Source organism: Trachinotus anak, unplaced genomic scaffold (assembly GCF_046630095.1).
Source record: "Trachinotus anak isolate AG129_WGS33_773 ecotype Australia unplaced genomic scaffold, CSIRO_AGI_Tana_v1 ptg000025l, whole genome shotgun sequence".
Lineage (NCBI taxonomy): Eukaryota > Metazoa > Chordata > Actinopteri > Carangiformes > Carangidae > Trachinotus > Trachinotus anak.
In genome coordinates this window covers 8,191,072-8,215,687 of record NW_027273876.1, presented here as the reverse complement: position 1 = coordinate 8,215,687, position 24,616 = coordinate 8,191,072, and the positions used below count along the sequence as shown (strand labels likewise).

Here is a 24,616-nt window from a genome sequence, read left to right as displayed (position 1 = left end):
TCATTATCATGAAACGATTTTTACTTAATAGCATTGTGTAGTTTATAAATATCACCAGTTAGTGATAAAGAATTGATTAGGGTGTCAGTGCAACCTATTGCATGCAGGTTAAATGCCTGATCAATTGGATAATGAGCCTGCAAATGAGGTTACTGCCAGGAATATCCTGTATTTGTTTAGTAAAGGTCAAGTGGTGCAAATGGTGCACGTGTGCACTTTATAAATAGCTCTGTGAGCACAGGTTATCTGTGCAAAAACATCTATAGAGACACTTGGTGAAGATGCTTGAGAGCTGCAGTCGCTGATACAGATCCTTTGGATTTTACATTCCACAACACCTCAACTACACATAAATGTTGGGAACATTACTTTGAAAGTAAAACGTCATTTTCAAATGAATTTTTAAGCACACCAGCTATTTTTAGATTCATTCTATAATCATTTTGCCTGACGATTCTATTAACGCAACTGAAGGTGTTGCCATGTAACTTTGGTGATTTGCGTTCAAATTCTATGCAAATGAAACAGGCTTTTAGTTGTTTTTTTTGCCACTCAAAAAAAAGATAGCAGTGTTCTCAGGAGAAGTTTTTTGTCTAAATATTGACACAGAATCAAACCAGACTTCAAACCACATTTCTACATATGTCAAACAGCTCCAGTACCACGATGTGGGGACATTGTATGAACCCATAAAATAATTCAAAGTTCTAGAGTAAAGGATATGCACCTGATATCACCATATATTATCTGCCACTTTGCATTCATATGTGAGAAAAAATCAATGAAGATATTGGTAAAAAGAAATTTAGAGATTCTTTTCAACAGAATGAGATAACTGCATCTATGTGACTGCATGTTCCAAAGAGAAACTGCCAATGTTTACTGTATCCAGGGAAAAGACAAAGTGTTGTTCAAAGCCTCAGTTGTGAGACACAGTTGTTTTGCACTTGTGGCTGGAAAGTTGTTGGTTCCCCTTTCAGTGGCAACCAAAGAAACCGGCAGTGAGGGAAGCTGTCAAGCTGAAGAAGGAGGCCTTTGGGGCTTGTGTAGCCCAGGGGAGCCCTAAATCAGGGAAGGACTATATTTTCCAGCAGAGAGATGAAACTGGGTTGTGGGTAGAGTTCATTGAGGCCATGGAGAAGGACTGTCAATTGGCCAGACAGACATTCTTGCAAACTGTCAGATGACTCAGACAAAACAAGTCTTGCCAAGATTGTTCTCAGCAGGGAAGAAGAACTGCTAATCATGCTGGGAATATGTCTGGACCTAGATAAGTAGTGGAAAATGGATGAATGGATAGAGAATTCAGGCATAGGTTTATACAAACTGCTGAAGTCTAGAATAAAGAGAAGCAACAGAATCAGAATGTGCTTTAAAGATGTTGAAATCCTGCTTAAACTAGCTGTCTGCTGTGGGCTGTCAGACTTGGCTGAGGGGATAGTTCCACATTTTGGGAAATACACTTTCTTAAGATATCAAACTGTTCTTTTAAGGGTGCTGCTGCTTCCCTGGTGTTGAGGTAGAAATACAAACATATGATATTATGTGTCACAACAAAAATGTCTGGCCACTTTAAATGTCTACACACTACTCATTTCACAGTTATAAAAGTTAGCTTTGCCACTCAGTGGTGGTGGGGGACGTGAATAAAGTCACTACACTGCAAACTCTCTATTTCCCTGTGATGTAACGATGCTATTATTTCACCCATTTAGAGATTTGACTTGAAACAGACTCAGCTCTCCTTCTGCTCCTTTGGTGGAGATCCCTTCACTCACTTTCTCTCCAGAAGCAGAGGCACCACTCCGCCGTAGAGACCTTCCCATCTTTGTAGCTGTCGCAGGAGTTGAAGAAGGGTCGGATGCAGACCTCGTACTTGTCCAGGTTAATAGCAGCCAGCTCAGCTTGGTCCAGATACAGGTCACTGTTGGTGTCCAGCTTGGAGAACATCCAGCCGATGGAGTCCTTGCAGCTCGCTACCAGGCTCCTGTCCAGCGCTGTCAGAAATAATTTGCACAATACTTAAGTTTCTTTCTGTTTACGCTACATTTCCTTGCACAGACAATTGAGTTGTAAGTTTGGGGGTGGCAGAGAATAAAGCCGCTTTGTGAGTTTTTAACCTGAAGCGGTGCCAGCTCCAAGCTTGCCAGAGTTATTCCGCTTCGCGTTTCCATGAAGGAGTTGGAACCAGTCTCTCAGGCGGTCGCCCAGGTCTGCCAGGTCCTGGCCAGTGCAGCTCTCTAGAGGAGCAAAAACAGGGAATCCCTGCATTCAAAACGCTGGCAGGCACTTAATAGCAATCTGACTCACCTTCCCAAAAAGCAGGCAAGGGAGTGAACTCTCACTGATGTACAGTGCACAGAATAAAAGGCACAGGTTTCCCTCACTGTAAAGCTGTTGAGGTCTGCTGTTGGATTTTCATGCCGTGATTTGTGAGTGTATGATCTGCTAATCAAAGAAAACATTATTTTGCAATTAACTCTACTACAGCAAATTGCTGTCGTCCGATAAAAATCCACTTTTAGTCTCAGGCTAAGCATTTATTCCAGGCTACACATGAAAAACAAGAGTAACATTTCATCCCTTTGATCAATTGGCATTTTCACGTGCCCGAGAGCCCGGACAATCAATAGTGTTTGGCTGCAATGATAGATAGTGTACACTCTAAATAATTAATTACTACATGATTGAAAGAGCAGTTTAACCACACAAGGGATATTTGGCTAACAGTAATCTCTGAAATTGGTGAGTATTGATCCCCAAACATCAAGCTTCAGGTTGATTAGCTGTCTCAGGAAATTGGGGTCTGTACTTTCCTACACACAGTGTGCTGTGTGGGGCCACCAGTGTATCATAACTTTCTTTTTTTTTTTTGAAGCCATGACTCATAAAAGCACTGACAGTGATTCAGACATGGAGGTGTGAATCCCAAAATTAAGATGCTTAAAATGAAGAAGATGAAGAAAAGGCACTTGCCACGTTTGGTGTCGGTATTTGTGATGGTGATGGAGGCTGTGGCGCAGGGGCAGAAGCCAGCACACATGACGTCCACGTCTTTGCCTGTGAGGCAGGCCTGCTGCTCCAGCTTACACTGTAAAGAGGGAGAGAGAGAGAGGCATGGACGCAGTTAAAATATTTATGGGGGTGACCGCAGGAAAAAGAGATTGCTCATTCAGATGAGACACTGCACTTAGAGAAAGGCAGCAAGAATGAGCTGTCATTTTCCGCCGTCTTCTCATGCAAGGTCAAAATTAAAAACTATACGTAAATCAATAAAGAGTCCTGGTAGCGGCCGGTGCGCGGTGGTGCCGCTCAAAACAACGTCAGTCATTAATCATACGGCCATGTTCAGCTGGTGCACTTGTCCCCCCGCGAGCAGTGATGAACTGTGCTGGCCTGCTGCGCCCACGTGTATGTCAGCGTAGCAGGAAACAGCACTTGACTGAACTGCTCTCATTATTTAAAACGATGACACGGCCACTTTCCATTTCTTTTCAGGGTTTTATGGAGCCAGGAGCCAGTAATAAAGCAAAAGAAAAATTATCTAAGCTTTCAAGTCTAAGTGCTTTCAAAGAGAGATGCTGGTGCAGAACCCAGTGTTTTCTTTCACCTCAGAGGCGTAGTTGTGTCCATCAGTGCCACATACAGGCGAGGAGGCAGCCACAGGACACGGCTTGCAGCTGCTTTCATGGGCCTCCAGATGCCCTGGCTGTTTGACTCTGCACATGGAAAACAGGAAATGTTAAAACGTCAGTCCAACCAAATTACAGAAAAATACACCTTCTCACTTACCTCTACCCTTCATGGTATCTCGACTTACGAACAGTTCGACTTTCCCATGGATGTCTGTTGCTTGTGGTGCACACAGCACTGAAAAACTACATTCAAAAATTCACCAGCAAAACAGTTTTATTATATTGTACCTTATATTTACTTTGAAGACACGTTTGTGCAAAACAAGTGGATTTAAACTTGATAGGAACAAGAGCTAGATGTCACCTCAAAACACAAGCATGTTCAGTGCTACAGCACAGGTCTGTAGCGTTAGCCTTTTTTTTCCTTAGTGTCGTCTGAGTTCTCAGTTTGTGTCAGCAGCACTTAAAATTTAAATTTAACAAGATCACTCGCAGCTTTGTGAGGATGTACTCAGGTAAAGCAGTGCTCTGAGCCAAACGCTAGCAATGGCATGTTAACACGCTCACATGCCATCATGCAGTAAACTCAAAATGCAGCTTAAGTTGATTAATGTCATTAATTTTTCAGGTATTTAGTCAAAAACCATCACAAAAGCGATTATAATTCATCCTGAGGTGGAGGCCTGTGCCAGTTACTGTACTAATTTCATGACAATCCATGCAGTAGTTGTTGTTGCTGAGATATTTTACTAGAGGCTGTTATTCATTTCGGAGGTAAGTTATAAACAAAATAACTGACCCGATAATAGCGCTAGATAAATAATGACAGAGGACTGGCCAAATCACAGCAGTTCACCCTGAAGAGGAGCAGAGAATGACTGCACCAAATTTCATAACAATCCAAAATAGTTTCACAAGACATTTCACTCACAACTATGGAACTCATCGTGGCACTAGACTGGATCACCAAATCTGTGTAAGTATATTTTGAGATGTATTAAGTACGTTTCAGTCTAGACTGAGGTGGTGGACCAACCAGCCTCTTGGGTTTTGCCTCTCGTGTAGCTAAAAACTCTTTCCAGAAACAGCATTCCTGCTACACTCTCATCAGTTTTCATTTTCGTGGACTATTTCTTTGGTGGACAGCAGTTCCAGTGAAAACTGTTGACAGAGAGGTCTGTGGATTATCCAGAGTAACACATGACAGATGCCTGTCTTGTCTTCCACAGCAGTCAAATTAACGGCCTCTTGACACCAGGATAGCAGATTCACTGCCCATCCTCTGCTGCTGGCTGGACACTCGCCCTCTTTTCACACATCTCGACACCTCACACCGCTCCCGTCTCATTTCTTTTGAAACGTTAGTAGACTTGCACTGTGGCACTGAACAGGCTTTCGGTTGTTTATTCGAGAGGGATGCACTTTCAATTTTGGTAACATCTAGCTGTTGTCGCTGTCAACTTTAAAAGCACTTACTGTGAAATGCTTTGGACAAAAGCATCTGTAAAATGATTGTAATGTAATGGGACATGGTTTTGGATGAGACGCTTTGCTGTTGAATTTTTAAATATAATTTCTGAGTGCTGTAAGCGCAAAGGATTCATGGTGTAGCAGCAGAAATGTTGGATAACTAAGGACCATTTGCTTTGATTCGCACCCCTACATTTAAGTAAGAAAATATGTTTTGTAATTTGAGTGAACTGGCCCTTTAATGTTTGTTTGGCGCACACCTACAGTTACAAATCCTCTCTAACAAGATGTTTTTATTAGTATCGTATTGGTATCACTCTGCTGCAGAGTGATACAGACATTTCTGATCATAATTACCAGAAAGACATAATCCACCTGTTAATATTTGTATGCACTGCTTCATAAAATTTACCTTTGCTTGCTTTCCTCTCACACGGTGATTGACTACATGTTCACTGAGCACAAGCATTAGGCTCTCTGCAGCACGACTTCTGAGGCTGCTACTTAATGATGCTGGGATGGTTTAGTGTGGTTGCGTTCGTGCTTATTACCCATTACTCGACCCAGTCTCTCTCATCTCTGGAGTGACTCTGTAAATGAAGCACTTTATTGAAAAAGATAAATGCCTGCCGCTGCAGATAGGCTTTGCAGGTAGTAATAATTCACTCCATTAATTCTTTTCAGGCTGCAACCCTGCTCATTTGTTTTTCAGTCAAAGTGGGATGAATGGGTGAAGGAACAGATAAATGCTTTTTTTTGTGAGATTTACAACAGAAAACTAAAGGGTCTTTGTGAAGGGAGGAGCATCTGAAATACTTGCATAATACTCTGTATTACTGTATAAAATGACCAAAAAGTAAGAGTTTTCTATATGCTTCAATTGTCATGTTGTCAATCTCTACCCCTCCCTCCTCTGCTCTCACTTCTACTGGTTAGCCTGTACCATGTTTTCTAAAGCTGTCCTATTATCTACATAGAAAGTTCAGTGACATACATTTCTTCACCAGAGGTCAAGTACACAGTATACTCAGCGTTCAAGTGGTTTGAGACGTAGAAACACTGTTGCTAAGTGATGGTCAATAAAATTTTCTTTTTCTTTCTACTGAATATTTTCAGTTCAGTATCACGTTAGGGTCAAAAAAAGGACAAGATGATTAAATGTAATATATATATATAAACCTATAAAAAGTTACTTCCGTGGGCTCAACACACAGTACTGTACATCACAACACATGAGCTGCCACTGCCAAAAGCCCATGTTTTTAGTCATTTAAAGCAAAACCATGTTATTTTCAAAAGAAGAAATAACAAACTACTCAATACGATAAGGGGTTTTGCTGCTACAACCCTTAAGTGGTCTAGTAGCATATGGAAGCTAATTTTTGAGTCCAGTCACTGATGTTATGCCTTTTCTCTACTTTACTGCAGTTGTAACTCTGCATTATACCATTTACCATTATCACTTTATTGTTACTTGTGGCCATCATTCAGTAGCTTAAATATTACTTTAAAATGCACTGTTCCACCCATGAGACACTTTGGCTTTGGTAGCCCTACGTTACGTGTGTTTTGATCTGTACCAGACTTAATCTTCACACAACTTTGACAAATCATATATTGTTTCAACACTCTTAGTCTTAGAATATATGTGTCTGGGATCCTGATACCACTGCAACACCTTTTGCCACAGAACTGGTTCAGACTTGTGGCTGACCCTCCAAGGTGTTTTCCACACTGAAGGTCCTGCTACAAGCCTTTTATTTCGTTTTTTTTATGCCAAAAAAAGGAAACCAGGGTTGTGACCAGTCAAAAGGGTTGAAGAACAGTAACCTTGGTTTTCACAGCTTCTTATGACATACACATCATTTGATCCATCCAATTTGAAAATATTGATTATAGCGACTGTAAATTATGTTACATATTTACAGCAGTTTGTTGAAATGTTAAACAAATAAGCAAAATGTGCAGGTTACAAAGCTCCTATTTAATGAGCTGAACCAGTAATATTTGTGTTAATATGGGATTTTATTCACTTGAACTACAATGATGATTTTCAGCAATTTTGGGACAGGATTGTTGACACTTACTGTTTGTTGAGAAGGAGATAACAAAACTGTCCAAAATTAGAGGCCTAACTTCTCACTTAGCTGTTTGTCTTTACAGTCCATACAACATGACTTCAACACAGCGTAAGGTTTGATCTGATCAAGTCCTTTGCTGAACTGTGGTCATACAGTAAACACACTGTGTGTGTGTGAATGCACACATCAGTGCACTCTACAGATGAAGAGGCTGCTCAAAGTTCAACCAGTTTCATACTTCATGGTTCAAACATAATAATCTGGTGCTATCTTGCTTTTGGAGATGTTAATTCTATTCTGTTTTAACTACATATATGTATTAGTTCACAAACTGATGATCCATGTATTTCTAAGTAATTAAAATAAGTAATAGTGGTTTCATTAATAATTAATACCAAACCACAGGAGTTCAAGATACATCATGCATTAGACCATCATGAGTCATATATTACTTATGCATTAATTAATCATGAGGTATGTACCCTTGGCATTAAGTGCTAGCCATTAAACAAGCATCTCTTTGCTCTGTGTCTGATAGGAGCATAGCTGTCGTGATTTCATGTTTAGCCATGTATAAAACGCACGTGGAAGCAATTAATCGCCATAAAGCGACTAAATACTTGATCTGAAAGTTTAATCACTACTTAAAGTGATTATTTATGTAATATTCAACTACCAATGAATTTATAGCACTGAAATATTTTCTCTGAATTAATGTGGAGTGAATTTCCCTCTTTCAAATTTTCAGTCATCACTTTCAAAAGTTTTATTTCAAGTACACGTAAGTATTTTTTTTAAGATTCATAAATTCAGATAGAAAACTCAAGTAGCCAATTTTCAAAATGTATAATTCATAACTTAAAATAGCTAAAATCCAGTCGGCTAAATTCAGATCTAAAAATTCAAGTCATGTCAAAAAATCTGATTACTCAAATTAGCTTGGTCAAATTCAGACACAAAAATTAAGAAAAACGATTCAGATCTGACCAAGACAAATATTTCAGTGGTATAAAAAAGTATTCAGTAGTGATGAAAGTTCAAAATCAGGTATTCAGTTTGCATGTCAAACCTTTATGGCCCTTATTAGCCTCCATAACTGCCTGTGTTCAGTTTTACCACCTTCATCCACACAGTTAATTAGTCATTGCTCAGCATGAGTGTTGCATCAAAAATGACTTCACTCCTGACTCATGACACTCTCTGGCCCTGTTACTGAGTTTAATCAATAGCTCTCCAACCAGACATTGAAAGGCTTTTAACTGACGCGGAGCTAACTGCACCACAGAAACGTCCACCGTGTCCACACAGAAAGCACATCAGCGGCACGTCTTGCAAACACAAAACACGTCTCCACCTACCTGTGCTCTACTTTCTTGCGATTGACACACATGGCCCTCTGGTAGCCTTGAGCGACGCACACCTTATGACGGCTGCACTTCACATTCTGGCATGGGTCCTTGGTGGTGTCCATGGCTGCAAACACAAAATAACAACACTGAAAATCCAGACGTGTCAATCACAGCTGAGGTGTTTTGCTCTAATTCTCGATTTTTTTTCCACCTCCAGGAGAAAAACACAGAGTTTCTGTCTGTTTGTTATTCATGATTTGACAAAGAGCATGTGTTAAACAGCAAAAAAAAAAAAAAAAAAAAAAAAAAAAGAGGAACGCAGCTATTTTATGTGTTGTATGATCAAGGCCTGTATATTTACACCATTTATAATGATCTCTCATCTTCACACAACTATCAATTTCAAAGGCGTATGCAATAAAAACCATGAAATGTGTAATGAAAAATATTCTAGCAGTGTGCGCAAATGAGTCCATTGATTTTATAGTCAGCACTGCTGAAAACATGGACGCCTAGCTGTCATTAGCGAGGCAGCCCATCGTCAATAGTACTGCCTGCAGTCTCCAACGACTGTCTCTGATTGCGAGAAAACCTGACAGCACTGATTGAGCATCTCTTTCTCTTGGCCTGTCACATCTCACTTCCCCCACATCAACTTATCACTGTCTCTCTCCGGCTTGCCTTTTCCCTCTCTCGCACTAACACGCACACTCCATCTTTGTCTCCACATTCCCTTTCTTTCTAGCCTCTTCCCTCCCCTGCATGCTGTCTCCCTCCCTCCTTCCATCCCTCCACTGCATCTCTCTCTATATCTTTGGAGAGTTGAATGGTTCAATGCCAGCCTCTTTTCCACTGATAGACTGAGATGGAAATAGCACTGTGCCCTTCACCTTCCTCAGCCTGTGGTCAATGCCATCCGAAAACTGGATGTCAGACTGTCCCAGTCCATTTACCGCCTTGCCAGAGAGGCCTCGCAAAGCTCACGTACTCAGATGAGTTTAAGCGTGAGTGGCAAGCAGCGGTGAGCAAGAGAAATTTAAGCTGTGAAACCCTGAGTCAGCTTCAAGCAGCTGCTTTGTAGTCAACACGGTCAACAGACAAGGTGTCTGCCAGCCAGATCACTGCAAATCCAGCGACTAGGTGGTACTGTGATGCTACAGGAGGGAGGTATGAGGAACAGTGGACTTTTACGGAATCAGTGGATGACAAGACATCTCTGAGGGAATCCAAAAATACTGTGTGCCTGAACAACTGCTGAGAAGTCTGACCAAAACTTTAACTGACTCAGATGTTAAGAGAGCTGTGAAACTCTTTACCATTTCCACAGACTGCACAGCGGACTTAAAAACACTTTACTGAAATAGAAGAAGAAGAAGAAGAAGAAGAGCAGAGCAAGGCAGCTACTTGTGATCCAGTCAGAGAGAAGATATCAGTGGGATCAGAAAAACATATTTGAAGATACAACCTGCTGCTGTGTAGCACCAAACGTTCATAAAAAAACATTTAGCTTTTTCTCCTACGGTTTGCGTACATGAGATACAGAATACTGATGTCACAAATGGGGCTGGGTGTTTAAATTTGGTTAGAAGTTTGGAACAATTGATCTTAGGTAGAGAATTGCTTTAAGATTCATTCCACACTATATTTTGGGAGGAGGAGAATATAATGGGAATCATAGCTGCACTGTCTTCTGTGGGTTGAAAGGTATGAGTCTCTTCAACTCACAGCTGGATGTGATCACACTGTGATGTAGTGTGGTGCCACGATATGTCACTGCTGCACAAGTTGTAGGAAAGGTGTCATTAGGCTCGTAAACATTTCAAGATGTTTTAACATTTCCTCAATTTTCCGTTTAAGTTGTGCCATGCTAATCAAATGATTGTCTATGTGTATTTTAATGCATATCAGGACACACATGCCAATTAATTTTCATTCATTTTCTATTACTAAATTAACACATTTTAATGACTTTCAGCCTTCAGCCTTCACACAAATTTTAGCTTCTTTCTGGCTGCATTAAGGTTTTGTTACATATTAGTTTGGCTAAAAGGCTGCAACATGATAAAAGTGTTATTTGTACCCAGATTTTACTGGCAAGTACAGTAGTAGTTACAATATGAGCAGAAAATCCCACAGTTTATCTTCACACAGCTACAGATTAAAGGAACCTTTTGTTGTATGTAATAATAGCTTGAGTTTCATAAAACAGAGAGTCTGAAGTAGGGCAGGACTCAGCATAAAAATAAGCAAGCAGCTCCCATATCAAAGGCAACGACTCGTAAATGTCAAAAAGAAAATGAATTTGCATCCGTGATATAGGTATGGTTTTATTTTGTCTATCCATTGTAATTGAATTACAAATCCGTTTATCTAAAAGCAACTTCTCAGCAGGAAAGAAACTCATAAAAACACTAGTTGTAGCATTTAGGCTCAGCAGAGAGGCTCAAAGACAGATAGCTGGATTCTGGCAGTGCTGATAGCTCATAAACACGAAACAGTCATTCCATATAAAAGATATTGGGACCACTTGACTTTTATTCACTTCATCTGTTCCTACAGGTATTCTGCTCTGTCACGATTTAACCCCCGCAGCTGAATAATATCCAGACTCTACAGCTTACGGCACATTTGTCTCCTATTTTGCTTTTGATTTAAGACATTAAACTTCCCAAAAATCATACCAGACTGTCACCGCACATGTCATCCTGACTATTTCTTGACAACAAAGAAGGTAAAGTCGTCTCATATTTTCTGTAGTATGCTTCAGTGGATCACACCAGTTCTCTTTAGTGAAACTCATCACTGAGGTTTTCTTCAGGCTGTCTTCTGCTTGATCGTACAGAGACTGTCACTGCTTATTTTGATGGTGGTTTTAACACAGGTTCCAGTCACAGACCATAAACTATCATGGGAGCAAGAAACCAAACTCTGTGTTTTCTTTGTGTAATATACCGTAAACTGCTCTCACTGTCATGTGTGGAGTTCCTTTGGTTTTTTTAACTGGTGAACTGTTGCTGTACCTGTCGTCCACTGGGGAAACCAAAGCTACAGGCTGTGCTGTGAGCCGTACATTAAATCAGCTGAATATCTGAGGAGGAATCAAATAAAACCAGAAAGAGCTCAGCACCACCAAGACTCCGTAATCCTCTTCATATTACTTTAATAATAAAACATTTTTAATCTGCATCTGAATCCAGATCTGCATTAAAGGTGACAGACGATCATACATCTTAGCTAGATTAATTCCTGTTGGGGAATTTTTAAGGCTTGAATCATACAAAATCTTGAGGGATGTGAATTTGTCACCACTGAGTCTGGACTTTTAAACTTATCTTACCACAATGATTGCGCCACCTAGAGATTAAATGCCATCAGATTTTGCTGGATCAGTTGACAGACTGTGTTTGTGTGATCTAAATTTGAAGAAATGGCAATTTAGGTCAAAGAGGCAGCGCCAACAGAAATCTGGCAACCTATTAAGGAAAAACTGGAATATAAAAAGACAAATTAACAGCATTTTGTGAACAGTGAACTCAATTTGTAGGAGGGTTGATTGAGTTTAATTTTGCAAACAAATTTGCAATGATGGAAAGTCTTAAAGTTAAATCTACAATAACTGGTTATTTGGCCATGGGGCAGCTGAAACAAACTGTACTCACAACACTGCATATTATCAGCTCAATGATATTCACCATGTTCAGCGGGTAGTTCAGCAGGTAGCGTACAGCGAGTTAAAGCTTGTTTTGGTTAAAAACAGATCTGTCTGGAAACGATGCTATAATGAGAACAGTGAGACTGAATCACAACAGATGAGTCTGGCTGACCAAAACAATGAGCTGAAACGTGGTAAAATATTGGAGCTGAGGGAAACTGCAGAGTCAGGTGATGATTCTGTTTTGATCCACATATGATCCACTGTTAATGTATAAAGAATGTTGATTATGGCAGTTTTAAGCCAAACATCTCTGTTTTATATAAGTAATCCTAGAATCAAAGACTTTTGCTTTTACGCCTCACTTTACGTGAACTGGTTCAGGCCCTCACCTTTTGCTAGATATTTTTTAATCATGCTAAGTAACACAAGATTGCTTTACTGTATGTTCCCATAGAAACACAGCTTGGTGCTTTCAGTATAGCTTCAGATGGTGATCTGCAGCTCTCTCATTCCTCCTATGTTCACAAGCACCTTTACTCTAAGTCTGCCTCCAAGCAACAGCTTAAAACCAAACACATCCCTCATACAGTATTCTTCTACAACTCCTACATGTTGAAAATGAAATCCAAACACAAGATTGAATTTGCATTAAAGATCAAGTGTGTTTTCCACCTCGCCTGCTCTCCCTGTTGTTGCTGCATTGTGCTGCATTGAGAATTCAGTGCAGGGCTGGGGCCATTATGGGCTCTAAATCCTCTTGTAATCATGTCAACAAAGGCGATGTGACTGCACAGAGCCTGCGTCCAATCTCTCAGAGATTATTATTATTTTGGTGCTGCGATCAAAAACACATCAGAGCACGGCTGTCTTCCTGTACTCGATCAGCTCTCTCCCTGTTGTCAGTGGTCACAACTGAGTTCTCTGCCGCTGAGAATGACGTCTTGCAATCGGACAGCATCTTCCATGAACCATTTGTCTTTCATTTAGATTGTCAGAGCGTGCATTTAATGAAGTACGTTAGACTTTAGTGGTTCTGCAAAAAAAAAGAAAAAACAAGAAAAAAAAATCTGCAAAAGACCTGTTAATGGGCTGCCAAGAAATAGTAGCACCCATCTGAAACTGAAAAGATTTAGCTCTGATAAATATTAAAAGCATGAGAGAGACGGACCCTTCTGACAGCTTTTAGTAAATTAGTTTCAACTGGATTTGCAATTACTGTCATCTAAGAAGACTCTTTTATAGCCTTCAGCTTAATTTGTGGCCGCTTATTTAAAGCAGCCTGCAGCTTTTATTCAACTCCAATGGAGATATAAAATTATTTACTCGTAATTAGAGAGGATACAACACACACGTTCACATCTAATTCCAACACACTATGTCCTGAATAATTTCCTGAAGTTAGTGTACAAATGGACGCATAATCACTTGCTTTTATGATCCAATTAGTAGAATTTTTCTTAAGGCATAAAAAAAGTCTAATTTATCAGCACAAATAAAGGATATCAAGGTCAAATATGACAGTTCCACTGTTAAGTCTAAGCAGTGGTCTGCTTACTGTTTGGACATACAGAGCAGACTCTGCAGAGCCTTCTCAAGTCTCCTGTTAGGTCTTTTGTTCTGTCTGGAGCTTACACCTTGCCCGAGTCTCCGCTGTCTTGTTGAATTTGCAATTAAGAGGACCCTGATCAATTAGGTCTGCAGAATTAGTCCCAGTGGGAGCTGTGACGGGGATGAAATCAATGGTATTCAAATTAACATCACCCACACTACAGAAAGTAAGGCGTTTTCTTGAGATTACATTAGTTATTCCCCCTGCTTCTTCCCACATCTTTCTCCTTTGAGGCAAGTCTTCATCGACTTTAAAGTGAGGCGGCCTATGTGTGGTGCTAACACCTGAACTCCCAGACTCACCTGGCAGCAGGAACACAAAGTAACCTTAAGGGCCAGCTAAACTGGCTAAAGCATGTACGAATAGCATCTTTATAACCTGACCAGTTTAGCTGAACTACAGCTTAACCAGATGCACAGTTATCTTAAAATCTGCCGACATCGTTGAGTCATAGCAACATAACAAACCACTGGTCTAAACTGACACTTGTCTTGAAAATTGTTTTTTCCTATTTAGCCTATTTAATTAATTTATTGGTGAAATAATTAAGAAAGGATGGATACACTGTACGTTTTCATTTTCATAGGAATTGCATTTACAATTATCAAATATCACTGATTATTATTCTGTAAGTGCTACTGCAAAATGGTTTCCTCCTACAATAAAATGCTACTATTACTATCAATTACTGACTAACACTACTATTATTATTACTTATAGCTTCATGTGGGTGACTAGCTATATACTTGTATTTATTCATACTTGTATTAATGGTTGCTAAATTTTCCACTTCAATGTGCCAGATATACTTTTAACACCTGATGCTATTAAATGTATTAATTCTTCAAAATGTCAGCTGACATAAGACATATATCACCTTTTACAACAATTAATTCATTATAAGTGTTTCTGGCCACCTGATGAATATGTCAATCATGAATGTTCACTTTCTTTTAAGCTCTGTTTTTGGTCTCCTCATTAACTTCTGAGGGACACATCTGCCCCTTAGCTGCTATGTTACACGTTTTTTTCACAGCTAGTCGCTAACTTTGTCTGTACCATGTAGTTGTTTTATCAGAGGTGCTGAAAACAGCCTGCCAGCTGTACTGTAGCTAAAAACAAAGCCATAGAAAGTGGCAAGAGAGAACCAAAACAGTAAATTTGTGGCCAGACAACCAAAACGATGAGGTGAAAGACATTAAAATGCTCTGTAGTGCTGATAGGAACTGCAAAGTCGGATGGTAATTCTCTATGGGTTCACCATTTCAAGCAACCATCGTCACGTAAAAATAGTCTCATGATTAACTGTGAACCTAAAAATATTGAAGATAGGCGCTTTAAACCTCAGTAAAACCTCATGTGCAGCATTAGTTCAGCTTAAAGGTCAAATATAGTGACTGCTAAAAGCAGTTTGGTTTGAACCACAGCAGTAGGTTTCGAATCAGCAGCAGCTTTCACTTGGAACTACATATTTTCTTCTGAATGCAAAAAAGTGAAAAGGAAAGTGCACTGTCCCCAGAAAGACACATTGATGTTTAATTTTTCAAATGCTTAACTCAATACTCCTCAGTCATTTTTTATGACTTGGGTAACCTAACTATTTAAAACGACAAATTTGAAAGATGATGAAACATTTACAGAAGTATGAACCTTCTTTTCTTGTATCATTTTTTATTTCCACTGAATACAAAAAGACCAGAACAGAGATAGAGACACATAGTCTCTATTCCTCCTCCATGGCTGATTTTCTAATCGTAAGATTTTTTTATGTTTTTTTTTTTTTTTTTTTCTTGTTGACTAGGAACAGACCCCATGGAGGTAAATGGAGTCTGGTGGGAGTTCTGAGTTGAGCCCTCAGCAACAAAGGCAATTACAGCAGGCTTTTCAAACTAATGGATCTGACTGAGGGCGCAGCCTCTCCTATCCTGAATCACAACTACCTTCTCACCCTCCACAAGCTCTGACACCTCGGACCTACGCTCACCACAAGCTAGATGACCTCAGACAACTGCTGCAATTAAAAGATGCCACACTTCAATAATGTGCACCACGCTATTTCATTGTCTGGAGCTGATGTATTAAGGCAGACAGCCCTTAGCATTTATTTTGCAGGTTGATAGTCTGATATACAGTGGAACTGACGATTTGAGTAACACCATTTAAATATTGAAAGTCTTTGCAAACCAGCTCTGCATATAGCACAGTGGCACACACAAGTGGAAAACACAACAAACTTTAAATGGATCCACACACCCATCATCAAACTGAAAACTGTTTTCTTATCAGATAAAATATTTTTTTCTGACTTACCTTCATCGGAACCCATGTTCTCCTCCATGTTTTTGATGTAGTCATCCTGGAGAGGAAACATATTTGCATTAATTCAGTTCATATTTCATGTTAGGCAACACAGATAGAGAAAGTATGCTCTCGCTCGCATGCTTAATGATTTTTCAGTCATTAAGAGAATAATTCAGAAGAGCATAAATCATGCATTTAATAAAACCTTTAATCCACAGTTTAAATAAATTCTGTTCATTTATGTGACGATTTTTACTCAATATATATGTATACTGTATGTTTGATTGATTTATAAAATTAATTATCTTTGGAAAGAGAATTCTAACCAAGTGCTTACACAGCCACAAAATATTCACTCTAGTTATTTCCTGCTCATCATAATCGCTACAAAGTTTCACTCTTTTGCTGATGACATCCACTTATACTGTCTTATTAAGTCTTTAATGACTTTTAGTGGTCAATGGATAAGAGTTTCTTTCAGGATAATAGCATACACATGCAGTTCTGCACTTCCTCATCAACTAAACTAATATATATTTTTACGTATTTTATGAATTTATATTTATGTATATGTACTTATTAACAATAGTCTTGTTTTGTCCACTTTTGTCTAAAACCTATATTTTTTAAATAATCATTCATGTATTAATTTCTTCTCTCTAGAAACGAATAAATAATCGTTGAGATTTCTGAATAAAAATTGTACAAATTGATGAGCTAGTCTTTCAACAAACCTCAATCTCATTTCAGACCTGTCGTCCTTGTATAAACCAGGTTGTTTCCCGCTTAAGTTGTCAAATAGTTTTTTTGACACTTTGGTTTTTGTTCAGAAAGTACAGATTGTGTCATCTTTGTACAGTCAGGCTAGCTGTTTCCTTCTGTTTCCAGTCTTTATGCTAGGCTAAGCTAACCAGCCATCATTACGATTGGTATAAATCTTCTCATCTAATTCTTGGCAAGGAAACAACTGTATTTCCCAAAATATTAAATTATTTGTTAATGTGTTCCTTTGTAGTTTTAGCATACATGCATGCTAGAACAATGAAAAACAAAGTCGAGTTACACTTATTTGCTTGTTCCGCAGCTTTTGACTTTATCACACAATCTTCATCAGCTGATTAAAACATTAAAATCAGGAAGAGTTTGAATATCTACAACTCTGCACCACCTGAGACACCTCAATCTGCTGATGATGACAATGTCATACAGCCACAAACAAGTGAATAAGAGGACCTTTAGTTTAGACTGTTTTGTTTCCGAGGCCAAAATTGACCTGTCAGACATTTACTTGTCTTAATCAAATACTTTGAAGCTCTTCTTTTGACATACTAATAACACGATAGTTATAATATTCCTTTTACTTACTATTGCGGTTGTTGTTGTAAATGCACCTTCTAACATTAAGTTAACAACCACAGCAAGACTCTGAAAGCTTAAATGTATCTCATAAAAGAACTTGGACTATTTTAGCTCCCACGCTGTTGCAGAGGGAATATTTGCAAACTAACTCTGGTTTTTAGATTGTGTCCCCGGCGGCACTGCGCTGGAACGATAATAAAAATTCAGCCTCCCTCTGCTGTATCCATTCTGACCCATTTCTCTCTGTGTCAGGGCCGAGAGGATCAACTATAAAGCGGTTACTACTCGGCACAAGGCCCAGAGAGGACCCCGAGGATCAGGTCTGTTCAGTTTAGCTTGGTCTTACTCTGCTCAGGGGACACGAAGACTGAGCTCTTAAAGTTAAGCTGAACAAGTACAGCCGGAGGCATCTTAAATACTGTGCGCGGGGTGAGGAGTTGAAGGGATATTTGTGTTTACACTTGTTTTTCTACAATGAATTGATAGTTGAGTTGAACATTACATTAACACTTACAAGCCACATCAGATATTCTTTTATTATTATTGATACTTCTATTTATTTTCTAGGAAGCAGTTTTTTCTGCTTTACATGCTATTGTTTCTGATCCTTTTTGTCATTATGTTGCAATATTGTTGTATTGTACTGTATTTTTTGTTGTTTAGGCAAGATAAGTGCTTACTCATCAGGCAGGTGACACCTACAGTGTAAAAGAGATGTCAAAGTTAAGACAGACAGTGCTTTGTACACAACAAAAGAGACACTAACCTCGACTTCCTGTGGCAATGACCAGCAGCAGTGGGGGAGAAAGACAGAGAGAGCCATTGTTAGAGATAAAAAAAAAACAAAAACACTTCACAGTTTCATTTTGCTTCCATTCAGCATGCAAACAGTGGGGTGCTTTATTACAGTTATGGCAGCAGTTAAACTGTCAGCCCTTAATGCACGCTGATTGCAAATACATGCCTTAGTCTCGCTCCTCTCAAGGGACAACATAAGACAGTCACAGAGGATTATGGGCGCCTATTAACTGAGGATGATCAGCTGCCACTTCTATGAGCTGGCAGGGGTCCCGATCACTAAGGGCTCATTCTCTGGCTGTGTTTACAAGCGAGTGCCAAACACCAGCCTCCCACTAGCTCAGAAGTTGTGGATAAGCCACAACATACCGCATCAGCCTTGGAAAAATACAGGCAAATGGGTGGGAATCTTCAAAGTCAACAGGCAGATGTGATTTAGATGTTTTTTTATAGTTGCAGCAGCAGACACATAGAGCGCATTTACTAAGCGTAGCACTGACAACACAGACAGATATAGCTCCTGTAAAGTACAACCTTGAGTTAACAGGAGAGTGACTACTTTCCTTTCATTCCATTTCACCGTCTTGGCTTCGGTCCAAGGGCATTACACATCAATACCCACCACACAGCCTCTCCCCGTGTGTGTCATCATTCAATGCTCCGGTGTGTTTGAGAGAAATATAGCACTGCATGGTTTATTTCAGCAACTCAACCCAGTAAATAAACCTAATTCTTACACACACACACGCACACACACGCACACAGTCATACCTGTCTACTTAACAGTGCAGTGACAGCATGTTAATATATCACTATGAGCAATTTACAGGCCACACAAGGACAAACAAAAAAAGCCAGCGGAAAGCTTTAAAAGGCTTAAGCCTGAATTCATCACCAGGCCGCAGCAGGGCTCTAGATTTCACCTCAGAGAATGTTTCTTAGAGGGAAATATTTTCTGTAGCGATGAAATGTTCCGGGGCTACATACACGAGAGACAATATCATTGTTATCTTATGTTATCTGTTGTTATCAATATTCCAAATCGGCTGGATGTTTTCGATGAGTCATGTGAGAAGAAGAAGAAGAAACTTTACATATGTCATATGACATGTAAACACCTCCACTACTGAATTACCTTCCTTTTCTCTTCTGATGTGGATCTTTACATCTTGGCATTTTAAAGGTTAAAGCTATTACACTGAATATCATCAGAGATACGACTCAGGCATGTCACACGTCAGATGTATTTCTTAATTCATTATTCGCAGCACTTCTGCAACTACCCAGCTCAGAGAGCTGCAGGGACCAGAGGGGTCCCTACAGCGTGTCCTAAAGGCTGGAGTGCTTATCTTCTCCCAGCAGCAGTGTGACGGCAAGGACACCAGGCAGAGGCTCCATTTAGTCCTTCACCAAGGTTGAGAACTAGTGCTGTCCCACTGAATCCCATCCAGGCTGCTGCTACAGTTCACAGCAGCAAGACCCAGACAAGAGGGAGGGAGGGAAGGTGGGAAAGATCAGGGAGTACGGGGGGATGATATTCATGGTGGAGGTCCCCTGAGTTAGGTGATTCATATCACACACACCACCTCTTCTGCCATTTGTCAACAAGGCTGTAATGCAGCCGGTGTAAAACAGAGCCAGGAGGCTAATGGAGCTTGACTATCCAGATGCTGCGACTGCCCCTCCTGGACCGCTCGCTGGTATTAGGCTGACAGCATTTGGCCACAAGCCTGACTGCGCTCCTCTGAGTTAACGTCTATCTCACCTCGACCAAACCCTGTCTGCTGGTGACATAAATACCGCCGATAACCCTGAAACACCCAACCCCAATGTCATTGGTGCACACCCATCTTGAGCAACACCAAAATGCTCATGCACATCCTGGCTCTGCATCAGAGGCACGAGGGTAAACTGAACTTTTGACTCACAAAACCATTTCACTGAATGTCTGTTTCTTAGCAAGGAAATTGGTATGTTGTTTGTGTATGTGAGCTAGCCAGTAATGCCCCAGGGCATTACTCAGCATTGGTCGGATACTACAGCAGCAAAAACATTGGACTGGACACCAGAGAAAAATATGAAATGCAATAAATACAACTAAACATTAGGGACATCAAGGTGGCGAATTGGTCCAAGCCATATCTTTAGACGAGAACATCAACAGGACGGTTCTGTGAAACCTCATATTTTGCTTAGTGTTAATATTTTAATTTGAACTTCCTACAATATCTGCATATCTACAGTACAGCTAAGTTTAGAGAGAGACAGTGGTGATGGAAAAATAAGAAATAAATGTGTCGACAAGAAAAGTTTTGCTGGAACACATTGTTGGAAGGTGTCTGTGGAAGTGTCAGAAACTCCCTCCAGACAGCAACAAAGCAAAGCTTACAGGCCGAGAAATATCATGTGATTTATTTTGATGGATGACCAACTGCTATCCACATGGGAAAACGTCTTAATACAAACCGTTGTTAGTCGCTGCCAAACCAACATTTCTCCTCTGAATTGGTGCTCTCATAGCTGTCCGAGCAAAGTCCAAGAAAAATGTGTTTAGAGCTTGAACATGTATCTGATGCTAGTACTGAGTCATTTCAACATTAACTTATGTGATTTAAGTATCTTAAAATATATGCATTATGTTTTTAGTGGAGAGGGTGGCTAATGAAGAATGAAAAGAGCTTAGTGGAAGAGGAAAAATGAGTACTGGATTAGTATCAGTATTAGCAGATACTCAGTGTTGTGTAATTTGTATCTGAAAAAAATAGTGTTGAGCCATCTGTACTGTTTACAAGTGTTTATCTACAGCTTAAGTGTTAGAGGTCACCTTGGCACCTCCGACGTGGAATACAAACTAAGCAGTAATCTAAAAATGAGTATGAGTATCAATCTCCGAAGATCAGATTGGAAATAAAAACCTCAAGCAGAAGTGTTGAGGAGCCAAGCTCGCAGGCTCCCAGTGTTCGAACTGAGAGCTGCCAGAGCACGACCTCACTTCAGCTCGCCGGAGAAACGCTGCCAGAGTAAAAGAAATGTCACAGTGAAAATCTGCATCTCCTCGCCCTGCTGCAATGATCCATCACGTGCACGCAGCCCGCTCGCTTCATCACTGCAGCTCATCTGTCCCTGTAATGTGACAGGGTCGGTACAGTCGGGGTGCTAAAGGACACTCACACACATACGCAACATCCTAAACTTCAACACACACACACAGATCTATTCACACAAATCCCTTCAACCCTTGTCTGCTGTAGAGAATGTACTGGAAACATTTGAAATCAAACAGACAGTACGTTTTACAAACCGCAACAACTCCCTATATACACACAATATTATATATATTATTATAAATATTATATATCTATCATCTCATCTGCAGCTCAAAGGAGGATAAGCTCCTCTCTGACCGCAGAACATCACATTTCCTTATCTAATTCAGAAAGATCAGATTTTGTTGGGGACTGATTCTCTATCAGCAGATACTGTATCCAGCCTGTTCCAATGAATAGGTTTTTCTTAAAGGAACAGTTATACCTTTTGGGAAATATGCTTATTCACTCTCTGGCAGGAAGTTAGAAGAAAAGATCAACAATATTCTTATGGCTGTATATGGTAAATATGAAGCTACAGCCTGCAGCTGGTTAGCTTAGTTTAGCACAAGTAGGGGGAAATAACTAAGTGTTAATTAGTGACCTTTAGAGGAGATGGTGGATTTGGTTACCATTGGACAAAGCCAGATTAACTGTTTCCCCTAAACTACAAATTAACATTTTATATCTCTTCTGTTTAATTGGTGCAAAGACCATATCAAAGAAAAGTGTTTTTCTCAACTTGTAAACAAATTATAGCGAAATTTGATGGAAATTTAGGCCACTAGACAAACAAGTACTGTAATTTGTTTATTGGTGAGACATCTAGAGCCAATGGCGGCAGCATGTGGCCAAATGTGGCCATTTATAACTTTATGTTTATTGAAACTCTTGAAGCGTCGGGTGTAGAAGCTAATTTTTATTCCCTAAGTTCTTTGATTGGAGATGAATCCATCCAGCTATGTTGCTGATTTTCTGCCATTTCATTTTATTCAACCCAGTTTTTCACTACTCCTCCTACATGGCAGATTTTACCCAATCATTACCAAATTATTTCATTAGACATCTGGATGATAAAAGGATAAAATCCAGAAACTGGCTTCCAAACTTTTATTGCCCATTTGACAAAAACTTCCCTAACTCTTCTAATCACCCACATGTGACCTTCAAGAGAGCCTGCAAAATTTGATGGTGTTCAGCTTTTAGGAAGCACAACAGCAGATCAATTTAAATGACCATAATCCAGTGATTATACAAAGTAATATTCTCAGACAGGGTGTATTCTTTAAAATATCAGCATGAACTCACACACATTTTAGTTCAGAGGCTCTGCTTTTTAAATAAAATCCCTTTCTGTCAGGGCAATAACTGTGTGTTTCATCCTCCGCAATGGTCCTTATTGATATTCTGAGGGTGCTATTTGCACTAAAGATATACCTTAAGCAGCAGGGTATAAGTGAGAGGTTAATAGATGATGTGGACATTTTGCATTTCCTCCAGTTGTCATTTAGCCAGCTTCATGAAGTCATTTGCTCTGGCGGCGACTAGATAAACACAGGCTGATGGATGGACTGGTGATCCGGGTCATGTCTGTAATGAACGGAGACCTGCGAGAGGCTTTCCTCAGCTGATTGCTCTGCTCAGGGCTGTGGCTGTGTCATCCTATCAGATCACTGAGGTGTATCTGCCTCTCAGACTGGCAGGACAGTCAGATCATCATTCCCCCGGCCGACATTTGCACAGTAATGTGCTTTGCCTGATTAATGTAGCTGAATTAGTACGTTTCCCTACTTTAAATAGCTGCAAAAGGGCACACAGGCAGAGGCTGTCGTGAATCTACATTCCACCCTCCGTCTCTCTGTAGTTACCAAGGAGCAGCGGGAGTCCATCTTGCTTTTGCCGGGTCATTATAGCGCCGCGATTCAGCATGCTGGGGCCTGAGTGGTGGAGGTAATGTCTCACTCTCTTTGTACCCCGTCGCCTTTGAAAACGACGGAGGAATGGGAGAGACACTAATGGCGCAGACCCACCACAGATTGAACCACTTAGAAATGCATTAGTGTTCCAAATGACACTGTGTATCTTGCGGCCCGACTACGCTGGCTTTAGAGTGGCAAAACATTGCATTTTCACTTGAACAGAAATCACACAGAAACAATTAGGGACATATTTTCACATCTCCATATACCAACTCATGTGGTTCTTTCGTCTGTATAAAGAAATAATTCCTTAGTTTACTCTTATTGAAGCGTGACAGGTCTATGATTTCTGCACCATATTCGCTCTGACAGACATTAACATGATCTATAGTTGTGTTGCAGACTGTTTTAGTGTGATTACATGCCATATATATATGAAAGCATGAGAATTTTCATCGCAGTCATCACAAGATAAAATAAGAAACCCACAGAGAAAAATGGGGGTGTCTCGATTGCAACAAAACACCAGAGCATTATGGGATTAAGTCGCAGCCCAGCAACACAGGGCTGGATCAAATTGATCATCTGAGCAGGATTGCTCGGGGGCCTGCAGGCAAAGGACGCATGTTGTTTCACAAGGTAAGACGCTTGCCTGCAATGCAGTACAGTACGGAGCACAATCTGCAGCCATCTCTGCACACTGAAGGGCACGTTTCTCTTCCTGAGCCATGAAGTAGCCAACTGTCAAGCACGCATCCATCTGAAACATTTGCACTGCGCTGAAATGCAGAAACAATCAAGCTGAATTGGGGGGGTGTGGGTCTTGCCTGCGAATGCCGGTGATTTAACTAACCGGCAGCCGACATTTTCTATCAACTTGCAGGCTGGTTTATGTGAAGTTAAAATAAGAGGATCTTTTCAACCTGAGACAAGAGTCTTAAAACATTAAGACCTTCTGATGAGAGGCTTTTTGGGGGCTGCTGCCATGGGCTAATTAGACTACATTTCAAGAAGTTGCATCACAGAAGTGAACCTTTTCCATTCTCAAGAGCCCTTTAGCTGTGGTCTCCAAATCCCTGATGAAGCGGTACATGAAACAGTAGCCAGGCTCACTTTCCTGGAGCAGACTCCATAGTTGAATCAAGGCATTGCATGCTCTGAGAGATGCAGTAATTGGAGAGGAGGAGGACGGAGCGGATGCAGAAAAATGGATTCTGTTGGACCCGGCTGCTGAGCCAAGCAGAACCCTGGAACATCGGAGGCTCTGCAGCATGTCACCCCCCCACCACCACCACCACCACAACCCATTTGCAAAACAAAGAAGCAGAAAGAGAAGAGGCCAGCCTTCAGGTTG

At 40.3% G+C, this 24,616-nt stretch overlaps 1 protein-coding gene across 4 annotated transcripts in view; it reads right to left on the bottom strand.

Annotated features, from left to right (window-relative positions):
• Positions 1-24,616, bottom strand: part of LOC139608864 (testican-2-like) — a 45,088-nt gene that overhangs the window by 4,325 nt on the left and 16,147 nt on the right. For 2 of the 4 annotated variants that reach the window (XM_071462975.1, XM_071462976.1), the window contains exons 3-8: positions 16,110-16,155; positions 8,545-8,659; positions 3,611-3,719; positions 2,973-3,091; positions 2,121-2,236; positions 1,779-1,997 (exon numbers count right to left, since the gene is read on the bottom strand). In XM_071462975.1, coding sequence (XP_071319076.1) covers positions 1,779-1,997; positions 2,121-2,236; positions 2,973-3,091; positions 3,611-3,719; positions 8,545-8,659; positions 16,110-16,155 — 724 coding nt within the window. Of the gene's footprint in view, positions 1-1,778; positions 1,998-2,120; positions 2,237-2,972; positions 3,092-3,610; positions 3,720-8,544; positions 8,660-16,109; positions 16,186-18,225; positions 24,512-24,616 lie in introns of those variants that run through there. The other 2 variants (XM_071462977.1, XM_071462978.1) reach the window with 2 other exon arrangements.